Raw genomic sequence first — 24,595 nt, forward strand, 5'->3', positions numbered from 1 at the left:
ACACTGAGTGGCAGAAACACTGAGGGGCAGAAACACTGAGGGGCAGAAACACTGAGAGGCAGAAACACTGAGAGGCAGAAACACTGAGAGGCAGAAACACTGAGGGGCAGAAACACTGAGGGGCAGAAACACTGAGAGGCAGAAACACTGAGGGGCGGAAACACTGAGAGGCAGAAACACTCAGCGGCAGAAACACTGAGCGGCAGAAACACTGAGAGGCAGAAACACTGAGGGGCAGAAACACTGAGGGGCGGAAACACTGAGGGGCAGAAACACTGAGGGGCAGAAACACTGAGAGGCAGAAACACTGAGAGGCAGAAACACTGAGCGGCAGAAACACTGAGGGGCAGAAACACTGAGGGGCAGAAACACTGAGGGGCGGAAACACTGAGAGGCAGAAATACTGAGGGGTGGAAACACTGAGAGGCAGAAACACTGAGAGGCAGAAACACTGAGAGGCAGAAACACTGAGGGGCAGAAACACTGAGGGGCAGAAACACTGAGGGGCAGAAACACTGAGGGGCGGAAACACTGAGAGGCAGAAACACTGAGAGGCAGAAACACTGAGAGGCAGAAACACTGAGGGGCAGAAACACTGAGCGGCAGAAACACTGAGGGGCAGAAACACTGAGCGGCAGAAACACTGAGGGGCAGAAACACTGAGGGGCAGAAACACTGAGGGGCGGAATAACTGAGAGGCAGAAACACTGAGGGGCGGAAACACTGAGAGGCAGAAACACTGAGCGGCAGAAACACTGAGGGGCAGAAACACTGAGGGGCAGAAACACTGAGGGGCGGAAACACTGAGAGGCAGAAACACTGAGGGGCGGAAACACTGAGAGGCAGAAACACTGAGGGGCAGAAACACTGAGCGGCAGAAACACTGAGAGGCAGAAACACTGAGAGGCAGAAACACTGAGGGGAAGAAACACTGAGAGGCAGAAACACTGAGAGGCAGAAACACTGAGGGGCAGAAACACTGAGGGGCGGAAACACTGAGAGGCAGAAACACTGAGGGGCGGAAACACTGAGAGGCGGAAACACTGAGAGGCAGAAACACTGAGGGGCAGAAACACTGAGGGGCACAAACACTGAGGGGCAGAAACACTGAGTGGCAGAAACACTGAGAGGCAGAAACACTGAGAGGCAGAAACACTGAGAGGCAGAAACACTGAGAGGCAGAAACACTGAGGGGCAGAAACACTGAGGGGCAGAAACACTGAGAGGCAGAAACACTGAGGGGCAGAAACACTGAGAGGCAGAAACACTGAGGGGCAGAAACACTGAGGGGCGGAAACAACTGTGGATCCAGGCAGAGAAAGGTGGTTTTGCAGTTGCCATTGTGTGTCAATATGCTGAATTTAGGGGTAAAATCATACCCTAAATATTGTATTGTTATATATAGTATTGACAACTCATCGATTAAACATTTACCATCTTATATTCTGCATAATTGGATGTTTTTAAAGAAACACTGACAAAAAGCTATTTAAAGGGATAGTTCACCCAAAAATGAAAATTCTGTCATAATTTACTCACCCTCAAGTTGTTTCAAACCTGTATGAGTTTCTTTCTTCTGATGAACACAAAAGAATATATTTAGAAGAATGTCGGTGACCAGATAGTTGCTGGACCCCATTAGACTTCCATAGTAGGAAAAAAAGCTACTATGGAAGTCTAATGGGGTCCAGCAACTGTCTGGTCACCGACATTCTTCTAAATATATTCTTTTGTGTTCATCAGAAGAAAGAAACTCATACAGGTTTGAAACAACTTGAGGGTGAGTAAATTATGACAGAATTTTCATTTTTGGCTGAACTATCCCTTTAAGTTTTAAGGCTTGACGATATGATGATATATGTAAAATTGATATAAGTGATCACATGGATTTAGACCTTTATTGTATTTATATAAAGCGTTTACAGTCAAATTTGGTTTATATATTTCCCTGGCGTGGAAATCCGGCTCATAAAAATGTCAGCAAACACGATACCTGCTTCATGTCAATATCACGGATCACTGGATCTTTGGTGAGTTGTAAGGAACACTATATCGAGTCCAACCTTTAGTTTAAACTGATAATCGTTTGTTTTACTGGCGATCTCACAGTTTCCTCCATTAAATCCAGTCACTCAGCAGCTCTTCTGCCACTCAGTGCGACTGAGGGAGTGTGTTCCCGTGGGAAAGTGACTCAATGCATAACCTACAGTTCAGTGGCCCACAGTTACATATTTGAGCCCCACCCACTGTGAAATCTCATTGGTCCGTCATACCTGTATACCCTTTACTTGATTGGTGCATTCCCACTGTTTTTGACCCATCCAATATGACTTTAAAATCATCATGAAAGGGAGTTGCGCTGGTCTTTTCTTCCCTACTGTGTGCTATCCATCAGACTAATATTATCCTAATCCTTTCATTAATGAGTTTGCTTTGAGATAGTTGTAATTATTTTCTCCGGCTGTCTGAATTGTTTCATTATTTTATGTTTATTTAAGAGACCCCGATTAGGGAAAAGCAATTAATCCCAGAGACCTGCAGACCCTTTACGAATCTGACATTTAAATGCAAATGAACTCCCTGCTGAACCGCCTCTAAACTGTTGGGATGTAAAATGATGGACTCGAGCTGATCATGAAAACGTGTCTTTAATGATACGTGTTCCTCAGAGCCTCTTCTGATCCTCGCTTCGGATCTGAGATTATTGATCAGATCACAGTGAGGAAGATTATTGAGAGTTCAGATGCTCTCAGTGAACAGATGTGTTGTTATAGTGTGACAATGATCACCAGAAATACAGTGAAATATTATTACAATCAATGTAAATCAGATGTTTTTTACTTGAGTGTAATTTACTTAATTAATTTTCAGCATCATTACTCTTCAAGTGTCACATGATCCTTCAGAAATCATTATAATATGATGATTTGCTGCTCAAGAAAAATGTATGATTATTATCATTGTTGAAAATAGCTGTGATTATTGTCCAAAGCATGATACATTTTTGGATGAATAGAAAGTTCCAAAGAACAGCATTTATTTAAAATAAAATATTCTGTGACATTATAAATGTCTTTACTGTCACTTTTCATCAACTTGATTTAATCCTAGCTGAATAAAAGTATTCTTTTCAATCTTACTCCAAACTTTTGAATTGTGTATCACGGTCTCCACAAAAATATGAATCAGCACAACTGTTTTCAACATTGATAATAATACACTGTAAACCCTAACGCTCAAAATAATTAATTGGTTTGAGTAGGACAAACTTAAATGAAACGAATTAGTTCAGTCAAATGAACTTTTATGAGTATTTAGCACTTTCTTTTTCTTTCAAGTTCACAGAACTGATATATTTTAAGTAAACTGAACTATTTCATTGTTTTGAGTTTTATGATATTATTTCTTTTAATTTAGACGAACTTAAGTTTCACTGAAACGGCTGGGATGTCTATTTCCCAGCATGCTTTGCCGATGGCACTTGAAAGGGAGAGTAAATGCTGAAATTAAGTGTAATATAATGGGTTTTTTTTTGTGCCAGGCTAATGTTAAGTGGGAGTTTAGCGATTAATGTTTTGTTATGCTAATTTAGAAGAATTTCTGTTAATGTTGGTTTTAGGATATTACCATCATGGTGACGAGTGGAGCATGAGCTTGATTTGAGAGCAAATAATACCTTTATATTGTTGCTTCTGTATAACATACTATTGCTAATATGTTAGCAAATTAGTATGTTAGTGGATTAGCTTGTTAAAGCTAACTAAGTTTATACTAATAAAAGTGATTACATGAAAGCTTTAAGTTAATTGTATAAATTAGTGTACTCATACATTTTAATTGTTCTTAACTTGAAATGTTTAAGTACAAAATAAAAATCTGCTAGTTCTGCTTACTTAAACTTTGAATTTCATAACTTAAAAAAATTGAGGCAATTGATTCCCTTAAATGTTTTGAGTTCTGCCAACTTATTTGGGTTTACCGTGAATTGAATGCATCCTTGCTGAAGAGAAGTATTCATTTCTTAATAAGTAAATAAATAAAATCTTACAGAGCCCAAACTTTTGAGCAATTGTGTGTAGACATGTACACTGAAAATCTAGTGAGTATCAGCTTTATGAAGAATGAGAATTGTAAATAGTAGAACGTTGATAAGCAAACCGTAAAGGACGTCAATCAGGTTTACAGCGACACAAGGAAGAGTAAATGTGAACTCTTGAAATGTGCTGGATTAGGATTACTCATGACTCTAGAACTCGATATCATGAGAACACATTCATGCTGACTGAGCTCTGGACTAAAGCCAGTACACAGGCAAATATTTCAGATTGAGGGAGCTGTAAATGTAAAAGTTGAAGCATCATAAAGTCCCGATCTGAATGAAACATCACATGCTCCTCTGCACATGAGGAGTTGTGTTTCGCATGCATGTATTGATGTGACAAAACGGATGCGATGCAGAATCTGCCGGCGACTGACACGCTGTCAGAAGTGAGAAGGTGTGCGCACCTGAATAACAGCCTGCAGTGGTGTGTGTGTGTGTGTGTGTGTGTGCGTAATGCAAACACAACACGAGTGTGCAGATGTTGACAGGACACGAGTGTGACAGGAATATTAATGATGCGCTTGCTGATTTTCACTCTTGTTTGTTGTTACTGTGATTCTATCATATGCATATTCCTGATACTCTTATCGTTTATAGTCGTTTAAGGCAAGACTGCCCCGGTGAATAGGGTAAAAAATACAAATAAAAATCTCCATACTTCACCAGTTGATTGATTACATTAAGTACTATGTACTTACATAGAAAAATAATGTACTTATTGTGTTCATGTTGTAATGTAAAATACCTTTTCTGCTATTGCGGTGTGATACGGGTCAGGTTAGGGACAGGTGTGCTGGTATGGTTAAGTTTAAGGGTGGGTTAAGGTGTAAGGGAAGGGTCAACAGTGTATATACAATTGTAATTACATAAATTAATTACCGCTGTAATTACAAGCAGGTATTTTTAAAATATAAGTACAATGTAAAAACATATATGTACACAATAAGTCCATTGTATCAAATTATTAATTTCAATGTTAGTACATAGTAGTTAAAGCCACTTAATATAAAGTGGGACCAAAATTTGTATTACAAGTTTTCTGAAATGTTGTTTAAATATGCAAATGAGGCGTTATCTAATTAAATATGCACTAATTTGCATACATTTCTAGAAAAAAATCTGAACATTTAGAAGTCAGGTTCGAAATTCTTGTTTTTGATGTATTAGAGATGAAGGTTTTTACAGAGGCGATTCTGGATTTCTCTATTTATCACCGTAATAATGTTTGGTGTGTGTGTCAGTGTTTCTGAAGTGGACATTTCTGGCTCAAACTCATTTTGAGAAAACGGCCTGTAAAGATATATACTGTAATTGACATCTACAGACGCAAATAGATAAAGTGCTCTAAAAGATACAGTTAGAAGTGTGTTTTGGATGTTTTCTGTCCACTAGTCTGAAAAAAACACTATGGAAAGCCCAAAGTCTCAAAATTTACAGATGAAAACACAGTGTTTGCCCGTAGTGTCTCGCCTTAAGGAACAAAGGAAGATCTATAACAGAAAATAGGTTGAATTTCCTTTTCTTTTTTTTTGCTGATTTTTAATTTATTCAATTATTACAGCGCAAACCAAGTAAACCGGTTTGGATCTTTTTTTTAACAATGCATAAGTGACACGAATGAATACTGAAGTGTGTACAGTAAGTTGTGTTGCTGATTCTCTCAGCATTGGCGTGTTGCATGTGTGCACTCAAGTGTTCTGATGAAAATGCTTTCTTTAGATTAACAATAAAGCACTTACCGCGTTTACCAGCGGCTTCACCGCGCACCCCGCACTCACAGCGCTAGTTACAGGAGATGGAGCCGGCGGAGCGGAAGAAGCCGTGATAGAAACACGGCCGTGCGCTTCTTTAAACAGCCTGAGCGTTCATAATGCCTGTAATGGAGTGTGTGATGGAGTTTGCGGGGTTAATTGGCGGAGGAGCAGATGTGTTGTTTGTGGAGAGCAGAAGCGCTCTGGTTGTAGTGAGCATTTAACTTCAGATCAATCAGAACAATACCTCCTCACAACTTTACCAAGTTCGTAAAGCCAAGTTCATGGATTTGACAGATGCTTTTATGCAAAGTGACTTACAATTACTTTTCAATGTATACAGTCAAACCAAATATTATTCAGACACCTTCATATTGCTTTACTAGTGTGTGCAGGACACTATAGTTCATTATGTAAGCAAGGAGAGCAAAATAAAGTAAACTGTGATATATTATACCCAAAAATTCTTCATAAAGCGACTACCAGTGACATTTATACACATCTGGGACAAAATATTATTCAGACACTTTGAGCTGATCATGTTTTCTTCAGTGCACTGTAAAAAATAAAATATAGATTTTATTTATATTTAATTAATTAAAATGAGGCAACAGATTACAAGCAATATTATTAATTAAATTTAACAAATTAGAATTGAGTAATAATTAATCAAATTAATCCCTAAATGTTAACCATTTAAAATGAGTAAAATTTACAAAATATATGTTATTGCCAACATTGGAGACACCTGATGTTAACAAGCAGAATCACTGAAGGAGAAAACCATAATTAAAGTCACCATTATGGAGATCAGTGTGTGTTTTAGTTGGGCTCTTCACCCTTAAATTATTACCTTTAAGTTTTGTTTGGCTGCTGTACATGAGTTATAACAGCAGATGAACAAACGGTGATCTGATGGTGTTGGTTGTGTTTTAACATAATCATTATTATACAATCATTTGACCTGAACCACTGAACTCATATGGAGTCCAGTTTATGAGTTAAGTTAACTTTATTAACTATAGAAGTACTGGCATTGTACACCGTAATATTTTTAACTTTTACAATGTAATCCAAATCATTTCTAAAAAGTTTCTCTTGTGCAAAAACAAAACAAAAAAACACAGACATCAATAATCACCCTGTGAATCTCAACAATGGTGACATTTATAAAGCATGTTGCAGTGCATTCTGGGTTGCACCAATCAAAACTCATTCATGGCTCCCATCATGCATTGCTGCATGAATAAATAATGAGCTTATGATCAGAGGTTGTCACCATTGCTGAGATTCATACGCTAAATATAGATGTCTGTGTGTGCCTAAAAAAAACCCACATATATATTTTTTATTATTATTGATTTGATCATTTGGATATCATTGAAAAGGCTAATAATATTATGCAGCTAGAATTAATAAAATAAATCTAACTCATAAATTGGACTCTACATGAGATCAGTGATTCAAGTCAATGATTGTGAAATTGTGAAACACAACCAACACCATCAGATCAACATTTATATTTGTTCATCTGCTGTTATAACTCATGTACAGCAGCCAAACAAAACTTAAAGTTAATAATTTAAGGGTGAAGAGCCCAACTAAAACACACACTGATCTCCATAATGGTGACTTTAATTATGGTTTTCTCCTTCAGTGATTCTGCTTGTTAACATCAGGTGTCTTCAATGTTGGCAATAACATATATTTTGTAAATTTTACTCATTTTAAATGGTTAACATTTAAGGAATTAATTTGATGAATTATTACTCAATTCTAATTTGTTAAATTTAATTAATAATATTGCTTGTAATCTGTTGCCTCATTTTAATTAATTAAATATAAATAAAATCTATGTTTTATTTTTTACAGTGTGAGTTCTGCTCATATTTATTACCATTTTCTAAACTATAGCGAATAAACTGAGATAATGTGAGAAATGTTGAAGTGTTTAAATAATGTTGGTTTGACTGTATATAGATTTCATCATTCATTCCCTGGGAATCGAACTCATGACGTTGGCATTGCTAGGATTATGATCTACTGTTGAGCTGCATATGGTATTTCATAGGCTTGTTCTCATTATCTGCATGCAGACTAAGTCAAGTTTATATTTCTATAGCGCTTTTCACAATGCAGTTTCAAAGCAGATTTACAGAAAGTATATATGCCTCAGTGCTTTACTAGAGCTGGGCCATGTGTCCATACATGATGACATTAGTGAATCTCTGGATTTAAATTATATATATTGTATTTATAGGTTGTATTGATCTATTCAGTGATTTTTGTTATAAAAAATATATATAGTTCTAAATTATTTTTATTTATTTAAAAAATTGTCTACTCTTTTTTTTCTCTCATTGCATTGCCTTTATTTTTTAATACATTTTTTATAAAAAAAATTTATTTGGTTTTGTACAGCACAGTGGTCAACTACTGTTGTTGTTTATTGTGCTTTATAGATACATTTTGATTTGTTTAAAAAAATTAGTTTCTGATATTAGGAGATTAATGTCGGTTGGTTTTGTTCTTTTAAACTGTTCCTATTTTTGGTATATTCCCTTTCATGTAATGTGTAATATACCCTTTTGTGAAACTAATGTGTAACTAATTTGCATAATGCCAGCCTGTGGTCTTGATTGGCTGATCAGCGTCTCTTAGCTCTGCCCTCAAACACTGTTGTGCATCTGAGACTGAAGAGTTTGGTTCGTGTTGTTCATGTGGAGAAGACGGTGTTTTCTGAGATTGAGACGGTAAAACCCTCGCCATCGTCACTGTTCGTATCACTGTGATCAAGAGCTGAGAGTCAGATATGATAATGAGCGTTTCTGACCAATCACAGCAGAGCAGCTCTCAGAGAGGCGGGGCTTAGAGACACTGAATCGTTGATGGAAGTGTTTCAGAGACTGAGAGAAAAGAGATTATGAGTGTTATTTGCAAACCTGTTTTAGAACTTAACAACTAAATCAGAAATCTTTCAAATAGCACAATTGGGGAATTTTAAGAGATTTTACTATTGGTTGGTTTTGTTAAAAGTGTAAGGCAAGAGATTCTCAAAAAATATGAAAGAAATTATGATTAAGCCAAACAAGCCTAAGTGAAGCAAATCCCAGACTGAAATGAAACACAAGTTTTCACACTCACTGCGAGGGCTGATAATGATGTAGCGTTTCATTTTAGCGTTTCAACGTCTTGTCACACCGAAAATTCGCTGTGAAAATCTGTGGGCCTGAAGCTGTTCCTCAGTCAGCCGTGTTGCCAGATTGGGCGGATTCCCGGGTTTAGCGAGATAACTCGGCAGTCATTTATTACTGTTATATTCAAGTGATTGCTAATGCCAAAGTGCCATAAATATACAGTAAGTTGTATCTACAGTAAAGACTGAGATGTGTACTTCACAAAAGACGTACTGTACTGTCTGAAGTTAAAGTGCAACACAAAGCGCGTTCTTGTTGTTATATTATGTTGTCGGATTATCGTACAGTACGTATCTATGAACATTACACTTTTTGGCTATGGTGTGTGCATTAATGTGTGTGAAATATCTTCTAATTACATTGCTGATTCCAATCACTTACACTGGTCACTTTTTGCACTTAAATTTGCTTATTCTTGATGCAAAATATGTTTTCCGAGGGTTAAAGTCATCGGTTAATTTCTTTGATTGCCATTTTGCCATTCCACCTAGACACATTAGTCATATGTGCTAATTCTCTTTAAATGTATTGCCCTGTTTTGATTCGGTTTCCTTTTCCCATTTTATGGAAAAAACATTTTGTTTTAAGGAGATAAAGATGGTCCTTATCAACTTTGATTGACATGGCAATAAAGTTATGTCACCCTTAAATTCACCCTATTTTCTAAATGCATGTTATAGATTTTCCTTTGTTCCTTCTTAATGTTTCCTTAAAGCTACAATATGTCGTTTTTTCGCCGCTAGGGGCCGCTAGCCTCTTACAATAACACAGGCGTAGGTTGATGACGCAGTGACGAGCTGAATGCTGGGACTTGCTGTCAAGCTGATGATCTAATAATGTTAATGGATGAGTGAAAACATTGATGTTTTTATCGTGACTGTGGTGTGAAGCCGGGCGCGATTGCTAATGAGAGACAGATTCTACCGAACTACCCGCAAGTGCTGAATTACTACTCACACAGGTCAGTTTATTAGACGGATGAAGCTTGTGAGGTAACGCAGCGCTGTCACTCGCTCTACACTATCACACTAAACAGCATTTGAGTGTGTTAAAGTTATAATGTTATTCTGTGTGTGAGTTCGTTTGCTATATGAGACTAGCAGTAAACTAGATCAACATTAGCATAACATACTGATCATATTCTAACATTTCATCATGTTGAGCTATATAACATTGATTAGTTTTATGTACATTTGCTCACCTGTCTAATAAAGCTCATGTACGAGCGGCGTCTCTGTCGAGTGGAAGTTAGTCGCGGACGCTAGCTCTCAGCGTCTCTGTTGAGTGGAAGTTAGTCGCGGACGCTAGCTCTCTGCGTCTCTGTCGGGTGGAAGTTAGTCGCGGACGCTAGCTCTCGGCGTCTCTGTCGAGTGGAAGTTAGTCGCGGATGCTAGCTCTCGGCGTCTCTGTCGAGTGGAAGTTAGTCGCGGACGCTAGGTCTCGGCGTCTCTGTCGAGTGGAAGTTAGTCGCGGATGCTAGCTCTCGGCGTCTCTGTCGAGTGGAAGTTAGTCGCGGATGCTAGCTCTCGGCGTCTCTGTCGAGTGGAAGTTAGTCACGGATGCTAGCTCTCGGCGTCTCTGTCGAGTGGAAGTTAGTCGCGGACGCTAGCTCTCAGCGTCTCTGTCGGGTGGAAGTTAGTCGCGGACGCTAGCTCTCTGCGTCTCTGTCGGGTGGAAGTTAGTCGCAGACGCTAGCTCTCTGCGTCTCTGTCGAGTGGAAGTTAGTCGCGGACGCTAGCTCTCTGTGTCTCTGTCGAGTGGAAGTTAGTCGCGGACGCTAGCTCTCAGCGTCTCTGTCGAGTGGAAGTTAATCGCGGACGCTAGCTCTCAGCGTCTCTGTCGAGTGGAAGTTAGTCGCGGATGCTAGCTCTCAGCGTCTCTGTCGAGTGGAAGTTAGTCGTGGACGCTAGCTCTCAGCGTCTCTGTCGAGTGGAAGTTAATCGCGGACGCTAACTCTCAGCGTCTCTGTCGAGTGGAAGTTAGTCGCGGATGCTAGCTCTCGGCGTCTCTGTCGAGTGGAAGTTAGTCGCGGACGCTAGCTCTCTGTGTCTCTGTCGAGTGGAAGTTAGTCGCGGACGCTAGCTCTCGGCGTCTCTGTCGAGTGGAAGTTAGTTCACGGACGCTAGCTCTCTGCGTCTCTGTCGAGTGGAAGTTAGTCGCGGACGCTAGCTCTCAGCATCTCTGTCGAGTGGAAGTTAGTCGCGGATGCTAGCTCTCAGCGTCTCTGTCGAGTGGAAGTTAGTCGCAGATGCTAGCTCTCGGCGTCTCTGTCGAGTGGAAGTTAATCGCGGACGCTAGCTCTCTGTGTCTCTGTCGAGTGGAAGTTAGTCGAGGACGCTAGCTATCTGTGTCTCTGTCGAGTGGAAGTTAGTCGCGGACGCTAGCTCTCGGCGTCTCTGTCGAGTGGAAGTTAGTCGCAGACGCTAGCTCTTGGCGTCTCTGTCGAGTGGAAGTTAGTCGAGGACGCTAGCTCTCGCCGTCTCTGTCGAGTGGAAGTTAGTCGCGGACGCTAGCTCTCAGCGTCTCTGTCGAGTGGAAGTTAGTCGCGGACGCTAGCTCTCAGCGTCTCTGTCGAGTGGAAGTTAGTCGCGGACGCTAGCTCTCGGCGTCTCTGTCGAGTGGAAGTTAATCGCGAACGCTAGCTCTCGGCGTCTCTGTCGAGTGGAAGTTAGTCGCGGACGCTAGCTCTCGGCGTCTCTGTCGAGTGGAAGTTAGTTGCGGACGCTAGCTCTCTGTGTCTCTGTCGAGTGGAAGTTAGTCGCGGACGCTAGCTCTCGGCGTCTCTGTCGAGTGGAAGTTAGCCGCGGACGCTAGCTCTCTACGTCTCTGTCGAGTGGAAGTTAGCCGCGGACGCTAGCTCTCGAGAACGCCTCGCTGATATTGATTCTCGGTTTAGTTCTCCTTTTGTCCCAGAGTCTGCTTGCCATGATCCATAATGTTTGAATGAAACAACAACAGGGTGAGTGCACCACTAGACGTAACGCAGTTGTCCACGTCTGTCGTCATGGTTACTACGGCAGTACGAGTGGAAAACAGGGATAACGCAGACATTACGTCAGTGACAGGCGACAGTAAACAGTGACGAGCCATTACTTAAAATTGGAATTTCTCTGAAATTAAAAATCTTTGGGAACTTTTGGGATATTGTAAGTACACAACTGCAGGAAATATATCACACTGTGCGAGAGATTTTGGGATATTTTATTTTAAAAATCTTATCGTACCTTTAAGGCGAGACGATACGGGCAAAAACAGTGTTTTACCATGCATCTGTCAATTTTGAGATTTGGGGCTTTTTGGCTTTCAAAAAAGTTTTATTTATTTATTTCAGACTAGTGGACAGAAAACATCCAGAACACACTTTTAACTGCATCCTTTAGAGCACTTTATATATTTGTGTCTGTAGATTTCAATTACAGTATATATATGTTTAAAGCCAGTTTTGCTCAAAACATTCGTTTTTCCTCCTACATTGAGCCACAATCACATTATTTTGGCAGTTAAAGTTTTGGGTGTTTTTTTTCTTGGAGTGGGCGTGTTTTGGTGAGCTTTTGGGCTGCAAATCACCGTCCCAATGTGGCAACACTGGTGTTCAGTGCTAGCGGCTCCATCAGCGGTTTTCAGGGCTGTGTTTCATTCATTCCTCAGCAGGACTTCATGCTGGGCAGCAAATGTAGAGGAACCGGCTGATCATCCGGAAGCCACCAGACCCGCTGCGATCCGACTCACACACTCCCTTATAATGGTGTTTACCGTTCCCCACCTCATCTGCCTAGCCTTTACACATGCCTACCTAACTTTTGTGTGTGGTTTTGCCAATGAAGCGGATCAGCGATGCGTTTCAAGCGTCTGGATGTCACGGGTCGGCCTTTAAACCCACTAAACGAGCCCCTCTGGATCCTTATTACGGTCCCCGAGGGCCATTAACAGCCTCCCCTTCATCACGGCTCCTCGCGCTGTTAAGTGCTAATCTAACGCGTATTAAAGCGCTCTCGTTAAAGACGTCTGAGTGAACACTTTACACACAGCTACTTAAAGCTTCTATTGTTTACTCGTAGCCGCACTGAAAAGTGGTTTGATGTTGATACACAATCAGGGCTGGTTTAATCTGGATGTAAGTGCAGCGTTGGCCGATCGGGTCACGACGAGGACGCGGCCTGAAAATTGGGAGAAAAGCCTCTCTGATTTATTCGCCGTCTGCTTTTGAGCGAATTTCAAAATAAAGTGTATGTAACCCGTCATTATTCTGCTGTGCTGGAGTGGGATGTGAGTGGATGAAAATTGATCCAGAGAATTGAAAAAGGGGGTTAAGTGTGTTTGCCCTTATCGACGGCTCAACAGAACGGCTGTTGTGTGAAACACTCGCTCGTCCCCCATTAGCAGATGAGACGGTGTTATTTGAGGCCCGCATTGTGTTGAACACAAACACAAAGATGTTTGAGAGGCGATAATGGCCCGGCGAAGAATAAAGATTTTAACTCTGCAGATCATTTAAAGCCATCACACACGCTCGTGGTGAAATGGTGTAAAACAACCCGCGCGTGTCTGGAATCAATCGTGCCGCGTGTCTAGATCATCTCTGCGCTCAGACGCTTTATTATATAACATTAACAAAGTTGGCAACACTTTACAATAAGGTTCATTAGTTAACTACCTTAGTTAACACTAACTAAGAACGAGCCATACTTCATCAGCATTTATTCATCTGAGTTCAAATTAATTTCAACATTTGAAGTGGCTCTCAGAAGCAGAAGTCGTCATAGGTGTGTAAACTTCTGCAGTGCTGATCCGAAACTACAACAAATGACCAACCACCGCTGAACATCAGCTTTTGACAGTATTCCTCGCTGGAAATATGAGTTGTTCTGTTGTTTCTGCTCATTCTCATTCTTCTCATTCCAGTGGAGTTTGACTTTTAAAATGTTGTCAGTGAAGCATAAAAATACACAACACACACACACACTCGATTTCTAATTGGATTAACCCCTTAACTGTGGGACGGTTGCCATTATATATTTGGAACAATGGCTGTTTTTTTTTTATATATATTTTACAGAGGAGCAGTAATTTATCAATTTGCAACAAGAATATTTCATATTCATTAGGCGTGTTTAGGTCTTTATTTTGAAATAGCAATAAATATAAAACATCATGAAAGATTGGTCTGAATAGGATGTCTACTTCATAAATAGCATGAAAATCATGGAAATACATGGTTCTGATCACTCAAAACATATATGAAAATGGAGGCGCCCTTATATGGGCAGTAATGTCAACTAGTGGAGAAGTGTGGTACTGCGCCCTAATAAAATCTTTCTGAAAGCTCATTTTTTGAGATATCAACCTAAAATTTGTAACACAACTTGTTCAGATTTTTGGCGTTCGTTTTCTTGCAGTTTTAAAGTAAAATATATTTTGTAATATATATATATATATATATTTTATAAAATATAAATATTTATATTTTTACGTTGTACATTTTCATAAATTCAAACTTATATAACTTTTTTTCTGTTTCACTTTCATAATCATTTCACTTCTACCATAGGCCTATATTCCAAAGCATTCTTGAATTACAACCATAAGTTTGGATAGTGATTTTCATGTCTATGCGACGAAAGGGGGACTGACAGTTAACGGATTAAGATATTTTTATTGATTCTGCACTGACACTATCAGATGAGTATTTTAAAGATGTTTAGCTGATTAATGACACTATTGTCTTCTCTAGAACTCAATTTAAATGAGTCTCATATTTGATGAAGTTTGCATCATTGGTATCTGTATAAAGAGCTGGAAAAATAAACCTGACCTTACATTGAATCAAATATATGTATAATCCATAAGTCTCTGGAGCTTATTGGGATTGTTTTGTGTCTTTGAATTTTTTTACGAAAATATTTTTTTTTCCGTCTTTTACGAATTTTAAGTTTATTATAAAAAATGTGCAAAAATATTATTTTCAATTTTTATATGAAATATGCATTTTCAAAAACATGTTTTACTGTAAAACAGAAAACCAAAGCCATACATCTAAACAGGTTGATATCTCAGTAAATGAGCTTTCAGTGAGATGTTGTTCGGCTGCAGTACCGAACGCTTTCACTAGAGGAAACTCTCATTCATTTACAATGCACTCATTTCTGACCGCGAGGAGCTCAAGTTTGAAAAAAAATTTCAGGACCATTTAACCTGTTCCAATCATGTCCATTATTTATTTTTGTGTTCACACAGCAAGTGCCAAAACCTTAACCAAGTTTCCTACTATTCCAGTGAAGAAGAAAAAATCCACAAAAAAACAAATGTCCAAAATGAGGGAAGAGCACCAGAGGGTTAAAACTGGATTAAACCATTTTTATTGATACTGCACTGACACTGATGAGGATTTGAAAGATGTTTAGCTGATGAATGACACTATTGTCTTCTCTAGAACTCAATCTGAGTCTCATATCTGATGAAGTTTGCATCATTGGTTCTGTGAAGCTGCTGTGAAACACTCTGTACTGTATAAATAAACCTTAGAAATAAACCTGACACTGAATGAAATCTTATGTATAATCCGTACGTGTTTATTGGGAGTGTTGTGTGTGTGTCCACAGGAGGTCAGTGATGGCGTGGGTCAGGTGGAGGTCAGTGATGGCGTGGGTCAGGTGGAGGTCAGTGTCGTGGCCGTTCAGTCGTTGCCCAGAGGAGCCGCGGTGGAGCTGCATGTGATCGCAGTGCAGGACCGTCCCGCCGGCCGAGCGTCCCATCGCAGCGTCTCACGGGTCCCGGGCGGCTCCGTCGAGTGCCGACTGCTCCAGTCCAGCTGCGGCCGATACGCCTCCCTGTCTCTGAGCCTGTGTTTCAGCGACGCACACACTCCAGCGGCCCAGACCCTCACAGACGCACTGCTGGCCTCATACCAGAACGCCGTTCGGGAGACGGAGAACCTTTCGGCTCTGTGTGCCAGAGTTTTCTATAAGAGCCACGACATGCTCGTCACAGAGATCGCCACAGGTACGGCTCATCTCCAGAACTACTTTGAGTGTTCAGAAACTGTGTACAACTTTAGTCTTGCAGGGCAAATTCACCTGTATTGGTTTCCATGCAATTCACAAAAATCAACCCTATGGAAAACACTAAAGATTGTACATTATCTGTACTTACTGTAAGTACTGTACTTTCGCTTGCTTTTTGTTACGTCTTTTTCTCAAACCCTAGTAAGGGTAGTCGTTGAGATCCCTAAATAACTAACAACCAAAAACATCCATTGACAGAATTTGTGACTGTGAAACTCAAACAGCGAATTCCCCTTAGATGATTCAAAAGATGAGTCTTCAATTTTGCGTCTTAAAGGGTTAGTTCTCCTAATTAATTTTTTTTTATCATTTACTCACCCTCATGTTGTTCCGAACCTCAAAACCTATAAGATTTTCGTACATCTTCGAAACACATATAAATATATTTTACATGAATTCTGAGAGATTTATGTACCTCCATTGACAGCCCATGCAACTACCATTTTTTTTGCTTCAAAAAGTTCAGATTGTAAAACTAATCCATAAGAATCAAGCAGTTTAGTTAAAATTTTTACACGGTACGGCTCATCTCCATCGATTCAAATACCGGGTCTAGCTGATCCTCATGGAGAAATTCTCTCTTGTTTTGATTATTTTGATTGTTGGGTACAACTTTAGTGTTGAGGGTCAAATTCACCTGTTTTGGTTTCTATGCAATTTGCACAAATCAACATTATTTGTACTTACTGTAAGTACTCAGGGTTCGTACAAGGTGCTTGAAGGACTTGAATTGGACTTTTTGAAATTTAAGTCCTGGAAAACCCTTGAAAACAACCATATTTATGAAGAAATACTTGAAAAGTGCTTTACTTATTTATATACAACATATAAGAAATAGAGTTTCATTAAAAAAAAAACTAATATAATCTTTATATTAACACTGCTGCCTGTCTGATAACCCCCCATCATATCGTTTCTGGATATTAAGTACGCCAACATTATAATTTAAAATATTATTTATTGAACAATAATAGCCATTATAAACTCTGTAAGTTGTATTTTGGATACCTTATATCCGTAATTTGAATTTTAAAAAAAATCGTAAAAAATAAAGCTATCCCTCCAGTGGAGCGGTCTGTTGCGATGTCCAGCGACCGCTACCTCTTGGAAGGGTTATCCGTGTCTAAGGCCTGTAGGTTCTCGGCCGTTGCCATGGGCAAGGCTTACAGAGCCTGTGGGCAAGCCTCTTCCTCCCTGCATGCCATGGCGTTGCTGCAAGTCCACCATGCTAAAGCACTCATGGACATGCACGAGGTTGGTCCAGACCGTGAGCTCCGCACCGCAACCGACCTCGCCCTCCGGGGCGCGAAGGTTGCGGCTTGCACGGTCGGTCTGGCGATGTCCACCTTAGTGGTCCAGGAGCGCCATCTCTGGCTCTACCTGGCCGATTTGAGGGAGACTGACAAGTCTTGGTTCCTGGACTCCCCCATGTCACAGGTTGGGCTCTTCGGCGGCGCGGAGGAGAAGTTCACCCAACAGTTCTCCGCCGCCCAGAAGCAGACGGAGGCGATCCGGCAAACCCTGCCCCGGCGGCCCACTGCTGCCTCCACCCGTTCACCAGTGGCAGATTCCTCCGCCTGCTCGTCGCCGAGGGCGTCCCCCTGCCGCCGCCTCCGCTCCCGCTAGGCCACAGCAGCAGCCTTCACCCAGGCCTCAGCGTGGAGCCGGCCGCCCAGCCCGTCTCAGCCGCTGCCAGGCCAGGTGGCAAGCGTAAGCACAAGCGTCCCTGAGACGGGTCTTGCTAGTTGCCCTTTATTGGCCCAACCGGACATGTTTCCCCCGAACTGATGCTCTTCTCGACCACCCCTCCCTGGACCAGAGAGGACCTCCTCTCTCAGAGACGTGGCACCGTATGGCACCTGGGTCCAGACCTCTGGAAACTCCATGTCTGGTTCCTGGACGGGACGTGGAGGTTCTAGGTGATCTACCACAAGCTGTCGTAGAGACCATCACTTCTGCGCGAGCACCCTCTACGAGCCATGCTTACGCTCTGAAGTGGAACCTGTTCGTGAACCCCAGAAGATGTTCGATCAGAGCTGTGCTTTCCTTTCTGCAAGATGGGTTGGAGCGAAGGCTGTCTCCCTCCACCCTCAAAGTACATGTTGCCTCTATTGCCCCACATCACGATGCAGTTGATGGAAGATCCGTGGGGAAGCACAACCTTGGATAGATGAGAAGGTAATAAGTTACGTAACAATTGAGTCTTCCCGGCAGAACTTGAGCTAGAGCTTCAGTTCTCCTGCTTCCTTTGGCCTCCATCAAGAGGATAGGGGACCTGCATACATTTTTGGTAAACGAATCGTGCCTGGAATGGGGCCGGCTGACTCTCACGTTATCCTGAGATGTTCCTACCACTCTCTTTCGGGACCAGGTGGTGAGCCTGCAACCGGAGGAGGCAGACCCAGCTCTGGCTTTTTTCTGTCCCGTCCGCGCTCTACGCCTGTATGTGGACAGAACGCAAGCCTCAGGACCTCAGACCAGCTCTACGTCTGTTGGTCAGCAGAAGGGAAAGGCTGTCTCCAAGAAGAGGTTGGACCACTGGATAGTGGATGCCATTGTTTTGGCGTACCAATTCCAAGACGCACCATGCCCCCTCGGTTTGAGCACACTCCACTCGGCTTCTTTCTGGGCGCTGGCGCAGGGTGCCTCGCTGACAGATGTTTGTAGAGCTGCGGGTTGGGCGACACCTTGTCACAGTGTCTGGTTGTGTTTCCCTGGGTTATCACTAGAGGTCCTCGTTCTCACGGTGTCTTTCACATTAGACTACAATTCCCAGCATTCTGTTCTGTCACTTATCTGATTATTGCACTCAGCTGTTTCCCGTCACCTTGTTAGTTCTGTGTGTATATATGCCCCACACTTCCGTTCCTGTTGCTGCATGTAACTTGTTCATGTCTTGTGTCTTCGGATTGATTTACTGGATTTTGACCTCTGCCTGAACTAGTTTGTGAGTACGGATTACCCTTAATAAAGTCATTGCATTTGGATCTCTCTCTCCAGTTTGTGTTCCGTGACACACCTAACACGCTCGCTAGACTCTACAGCCTTCGTGTCGAGCTGGTAACTTCCCGTGTGCTCTTCTCTTCACATAGAAGCCAGTTAACACCGTAGGCCCCGCTCGAAGTGTCGGCTTGCCCTCCTATGGACTGGATACGTGTGCCATTCTTGAGCTGCTGCTCCCGGCGTAGAGGGCGGAGCTTCAACAACTCGTGTCCTTTTTACCTCACACACACATGCACTGAAAATGTAAAAAACTTTTATGATAAAACCAGAGTCAGACAATGATGAAGAGACTTGAATTTACAGTATTTTGTTGACATGTTACCTAAATGCAACTATGTAGATGCTTGTGTAGTCCCTATCAGTCGTTTGTTGTAGTCCTTAAAAAGCTATTTCTGTAAAAGCAAATATCTCCCTTTACTTTGAACTTTGAGCATTGTAACTTTGCAGATATTGTGTATGCTCAAACAGCAACATTACACACTAACTACAGTTAGAAAAGTGAAATAATCAACCACCCCTTTAACCGAACTTCCAAGCATGTTGCGTAGCAAATGTGATGCGTAACATGAGAATGAACCTCATTGGCTATTTCAACTTTTATTGCCAAGGAATTATTTTTCATTTTAATCTACTTGTACTTGATGTACTAAAAAAATTAAAAAATAAAACCATAAAATAACATAGTTGTTACCTAATAATCATTCAAATAATCATGAAAAAAAGCAAGTTGCCAAAGACATAAAACCCACAAAATTACTAAAACTTTAACCAAAATTAAAATGGAAAACTGATTCAATAGTGGATGGATGGATGGATGGATGGATGGATGGATGGATGATAGATAGATAGATAGATAGATAGATAGATAGATAGATAGATAGATAGATAGATAGATAGATAGATAGATAGATAGATAGATATATTTGTATTTGTCCTCGAAAGGAAATTTGTTTCCACCATAGATGCGTACGTAATACAAACACACATAGCATATTAAGAACATGACTATACATATAAAAAAATAAAACAAAAAACAAGAGAGCATACCTGACGTATCAATGGCCGATTTCCTATTTAGAGCTCGTATAGAAACAGAAACAAAACTCTTACTAAACTTGGCCTTTCTACACATCGGTAACTTATACCTACGGCCAGAAGGCAGAAGGCAGAAGGATGAAATGTTTGTGAAGTGGGTGTTCTGAGTCATTTAAGATTTTTTGTGCCTTTCGCAACGTAAATGTCAAGACACTATACGATAAATTGGGCGTAGGGATACCAATAATTTTACTTGCTAAATTAGTTATCTTTAAGAATTTGTTCTTGTTGGTCACTGTAAGCATATGAAAAAAACAAAATGGCACCATAAGTAAGGACTGGCTCAATAATACTGCGATACAGAAGCAGAAGAAGACGTGGCTGAACAGACAAGTGCCTAAGTTTACGAATAGCTGTCAGTCTTTGTTGACAGCGTTTGTAAACCTCTAAAGTGTGCTGGTTGAAATTGAGATTTTGATCCAAAATAATGCCAAGATATTTGAAATGCTCTACTCTCTCAACTATCCCTCCGTTAATGATAATGCCAGAAGCATGGATCTGTGTTTTTGAGGTAATCTAGTTTTAGTAAGAATACAGTTTTATTGGATTATTGTTCAGAAGGCATCTAAATATTTGTATACTATTATAGATAATTGTGCTGAAATGAAACTGAAATCTTTAAAATATGTTTTCAGACGGAAACTCTTCCAAATGTCACGAGTCATAATTCCTCACCAGATCATAATCAGACCTGACACAGCTAACTGCGCATCTTCGGTTGCAGACGTGTCTTGTTCCCGAGCACGCCGCGGTCTCTGGGTCCGTCATGAGCCGATGGTGTAGCATATGTTCAGACGCATTTATCGAGCTGTCAGTGTGTTCCTGATGCCCTCCGAGAGAGCCCAGAGCGTCTTCACGGGTCACGGACCGACTGTATCACAGCAGATATGAAGACATTTGCCCTCCAACCCTCTCCGTGGGACGGGCCACACGTTCGCTTCACAAAAGCCTGGATCTCCTGTCGTCTCTCCTGATGTCCTCTCGTGACAGATGCACGTTTGGCTTCTGGACATTCTGGAAACATGAGCTCAGAAACATCTCGTCTCGGAGATCAGGTGATGTTGTCCAGTGATCACCGGCTCCTGATGTCCATTGTTCCTCGACATACATTTACATGCACACAGATGTGCTGATTAACTACCAAAAATCTGTTTTTCGAAACGCTAGTTATACCAGTTTGCATGCAAACCAGTAACCCGCTAACACAAAGAAAACTGCATTTACAAGACTTCCCATTCCACTGTGTATTCTAGGGCTGTCAAAATGGCTGAAAAGCTCAATTCAAAGTTATTTCTCAAATATTGGCAAAATTCAATTTATATTTGAATTCTTTATGCAATACTTAGGCCCAATCCCAATTCTACCCCTTTCCCCTTCGTCTACCCCTAACCCTTCGCCTTCCCCTTCCCCTTGACCTTTGAAACAGAGTGGCAAGGCGTAGGGGTGAAAATATTCCCCTAAGAAATGGGACACCACTACTACACCGTTACACGTCATTATACGTCGTCGCCTACGTCACAGGAGATGCGCCGATGTTTATCACAAACTTCCAAGATGCACAGGACTTGTTTTCTGTGGTGTTGTATTAACACATTGGAGGTACAGACCTATGTTTGTCCTATTTTGACCTATTTATTTATTTACTGTGTGAAACTGTGTGAAATACCACATTGTGTGGCGTTCATGTGCGTTCAGCTCATAAATACGATCTTTACGAGATGACTTGAACGTACTAATAGCTTGTGTGCTTTGTTCGGGGGAGAAGAGATTTTTTTACAAACGTTTCTTTGAAGGAACTGACCCTAAATATGAACACAAGATTGAATGGAACATAAAGCAAATCATTATTTGTCGTTAAAATACTTATTAAAGTCAACAATTCTTACATTTATGGTCTAATTTTTTGCTTGGGCAGCCATTTTGCGTCTGTAGCCGGTGTATGCAGTGACACTTCTCATACCCCTTCGTTTGAAGTGTGGTCCCGAAAAATCTTCGTTTGAAGGGCTATCTGGCCCTTCCCCCTAGCCCTTCCCCTCCAACCAAAAGAGAATCGAGACAGCCCTACCCCTCCACGTGCACGAGCAAAACAGAGGGGAAGGGGTAAGTGAAGGGGTAAGGGGTAGAATTGGGATTGGCCCTTAATGTTACAGGGGGAAGTACTGTATAGTCTCCTATGCCCACAAGAGGGCGCAAGCGAGCGCAACAAGCAGATATAAACCAAATCAAGCATTGCATCTTTTATTGAAATGAAATGGCATTCATTTTTGAAACAATTGTTCTTAAATAAAATATAATTTCCTTAATGTGCATGCAAGGAAAAGTAGGTGATAGTGCATAAAACTGTGTTTGTGCATCAGTGACCTGAGAACACACAGTGTAATGAACATGAACACACAACAGCAAACTGGCACTCAGAAACACTCACTTCTACTCACGACATCTACATATTGTTCATCAAAAACACCAGACGCTCGACTTGACAGTGTCTCCAGCTGATGAATCACACACACACACACACACGCGCACACACACACACACACACGCACACACACACAATCTCCCAAAAAACTCACTTTTACTATAATAAAACCATGGTTAATTTCCGTAAGCGATGGTCTGATGGTAGTTTCCATCGTCACACACACACGCACACACACACACACACACACACAATCTCCCAAAAAAATCACTTTTACTATAATAAAACCATGGTTAATTTCCGTAAGCGATGGTCTGATGGTAGTTTCCATCTTTACACACACACACACACACACACACACACACACACACACACACACACACACACACACACACAATCTCCCAAAAAAATCACTTTTACTATAATAAAACCATGGTTAATTTCCGTAAGCGATGGTCTGATGGTAGTTTCCATCGTCACACACACACGCACACACACACACGCACACACACACACACACACATGAAGGTCTGACATGAATGGTCCTCTTGATGGCGATGAAGGTGACCGTGTCATGATATAGCGTGTCGTGTGTGTGATCTGCTGCTGAAAGTCGAACACCGCAGGCCTCGCGACACACTGAGGTAATTACTCCACGTGCGATCTGTGACGTGCTGTGTGTGTGTGTGTGTGACGCGCTGTGTGTGTGTTCTTAATGAAAGAGCCTGATGATTATCAAAAGAGCTTTTACCTTCCAATCTCAGCGTCCCTTCGTTTGTCTGATGAACTTGTTCACTTTATAGTTCACACACACACACACACACACTGACCTCAGTCTCCCATCGCTGCAGCGCATCGGTCGAGCTGGAGTTAGAAAGGTCATGAGTCGATCATCTCTTCTCTTCTGGTTACAGCAGCAAACACACACCAGTGGACATCAGGAGGAGTGATGGAAGATACATGTCAATCATGTCTCCTATCACCCGTCACCCGTCCGTCACACAGCTGGAGGACAATGATGCCACATCTAACTCAGAAAAGACATTCACTTAAACTCGATAGTCAGCTCGAAAATAACTAATTATGAAACATTACATATTCATTATATTTATACTCGACCTGGTTCCAATAAATCCATCATAAAAACAAGTGTTTTTGACAGATGCCATTTACAGTTTTTTCTGATTGCTTAAGCACATTTTTTGTAACTATTGGCTATTTGTGCAAAACTCTACACACAAATAAGAAAACCTTTCACCCAATTATCAAAACATTGTAGTTCTCTTGCAAAAGCGAACACAGCTAGATTAACACTTCACACCTTCGTAAAAATTGTGTTTTCGTATCAAACAGTAAACACACGCCATCATCTACTGAGCACACAATGTGCCAACTACACACTGATGGTATGAATACAAAATACATCTGGCTTTTGCTTTCTCTGTGTACAGATGTCAATTTGAGGTCATACTTTTGTCATAGTCTCATGTAAACATACAAGGATCCAAACTTCAAGTATTGGTGTGTATTCACACTCATCAAAACCAAGAAAAAGTCAGAACACAAAATAGTAATTTCACAAAAAAAAAAAAAAATCAGCCTACATCATGTCGTCTTTCTGGGTCCGGCCACAAAATTTCGCCCACATCGCATGCGATATCCTCCAGTCCAAGGCACCGGGGAAAATATCTCCTTGAATGGCGTATCCAGGCCTGACATGATGCCTGGTCAATATCTCCACATGCCTCCTCCATTGCCTGTAAAAGGGCTACCTGTTGATGAGGATGACGGTCGTACACTTTCCAGCGCCAGGCAGAGAAGGGATGCGATGGGATTTAAGAATGGAGAGTATGGAGGGAGGTTGAGTGCCATGAAGAATGGGTGGTCTGTAAACCAGTTGCGGACCAAAGCAGCCCTATGGAAACTAACATTGTCCCATATGATGACATATCGGGTATGCTCTGGTC

General features: G+C 41.3%; 1 protein-coding gene across 1 annotated transcript in view; it reads left to right on the forward strand.

Moving 5' to 3' along the window:
- dph6 (diphthamine biosynthesis 6) overlaps nucleotides 1-20,891 on the forward strand; it is a 130,728-nt gene extending 109,837 nt beyond the window's left edge. Inside the window, exons 14-15 of the mRNA XM_079633030.1 lie at nucleotides 15,650-16,049; nucleotides 20,845-20,891. Of these exons, the coding sequence (XP_079489156.1) occupies nucleotides 15,650-16,049; nucleotides 20,845-20,876 (432 nt within the window). The 3' untranslated portion in view covers nucleotides 20,877-20,891. The remainder of the gene's footprint in view (nucleotides 1-15,649; nucleotides 16,050-20,844) is intronic.
- Nucleotides 20,892-24,595: the final 3,704 nt, after the last annotated feature.

Source organism: Phoxinus phoxinus (assembly GCF_949152265.1).
Source record: "Phoxinus phoxinus genome assembly, chromosome: 13".
Lineage (NCBI taxonomy): Eukaryota > Metazoa > Chordata > Actinopteri > Cypriniformes > Leuciscidae > Phoxinus > Phoxinus phoxinus.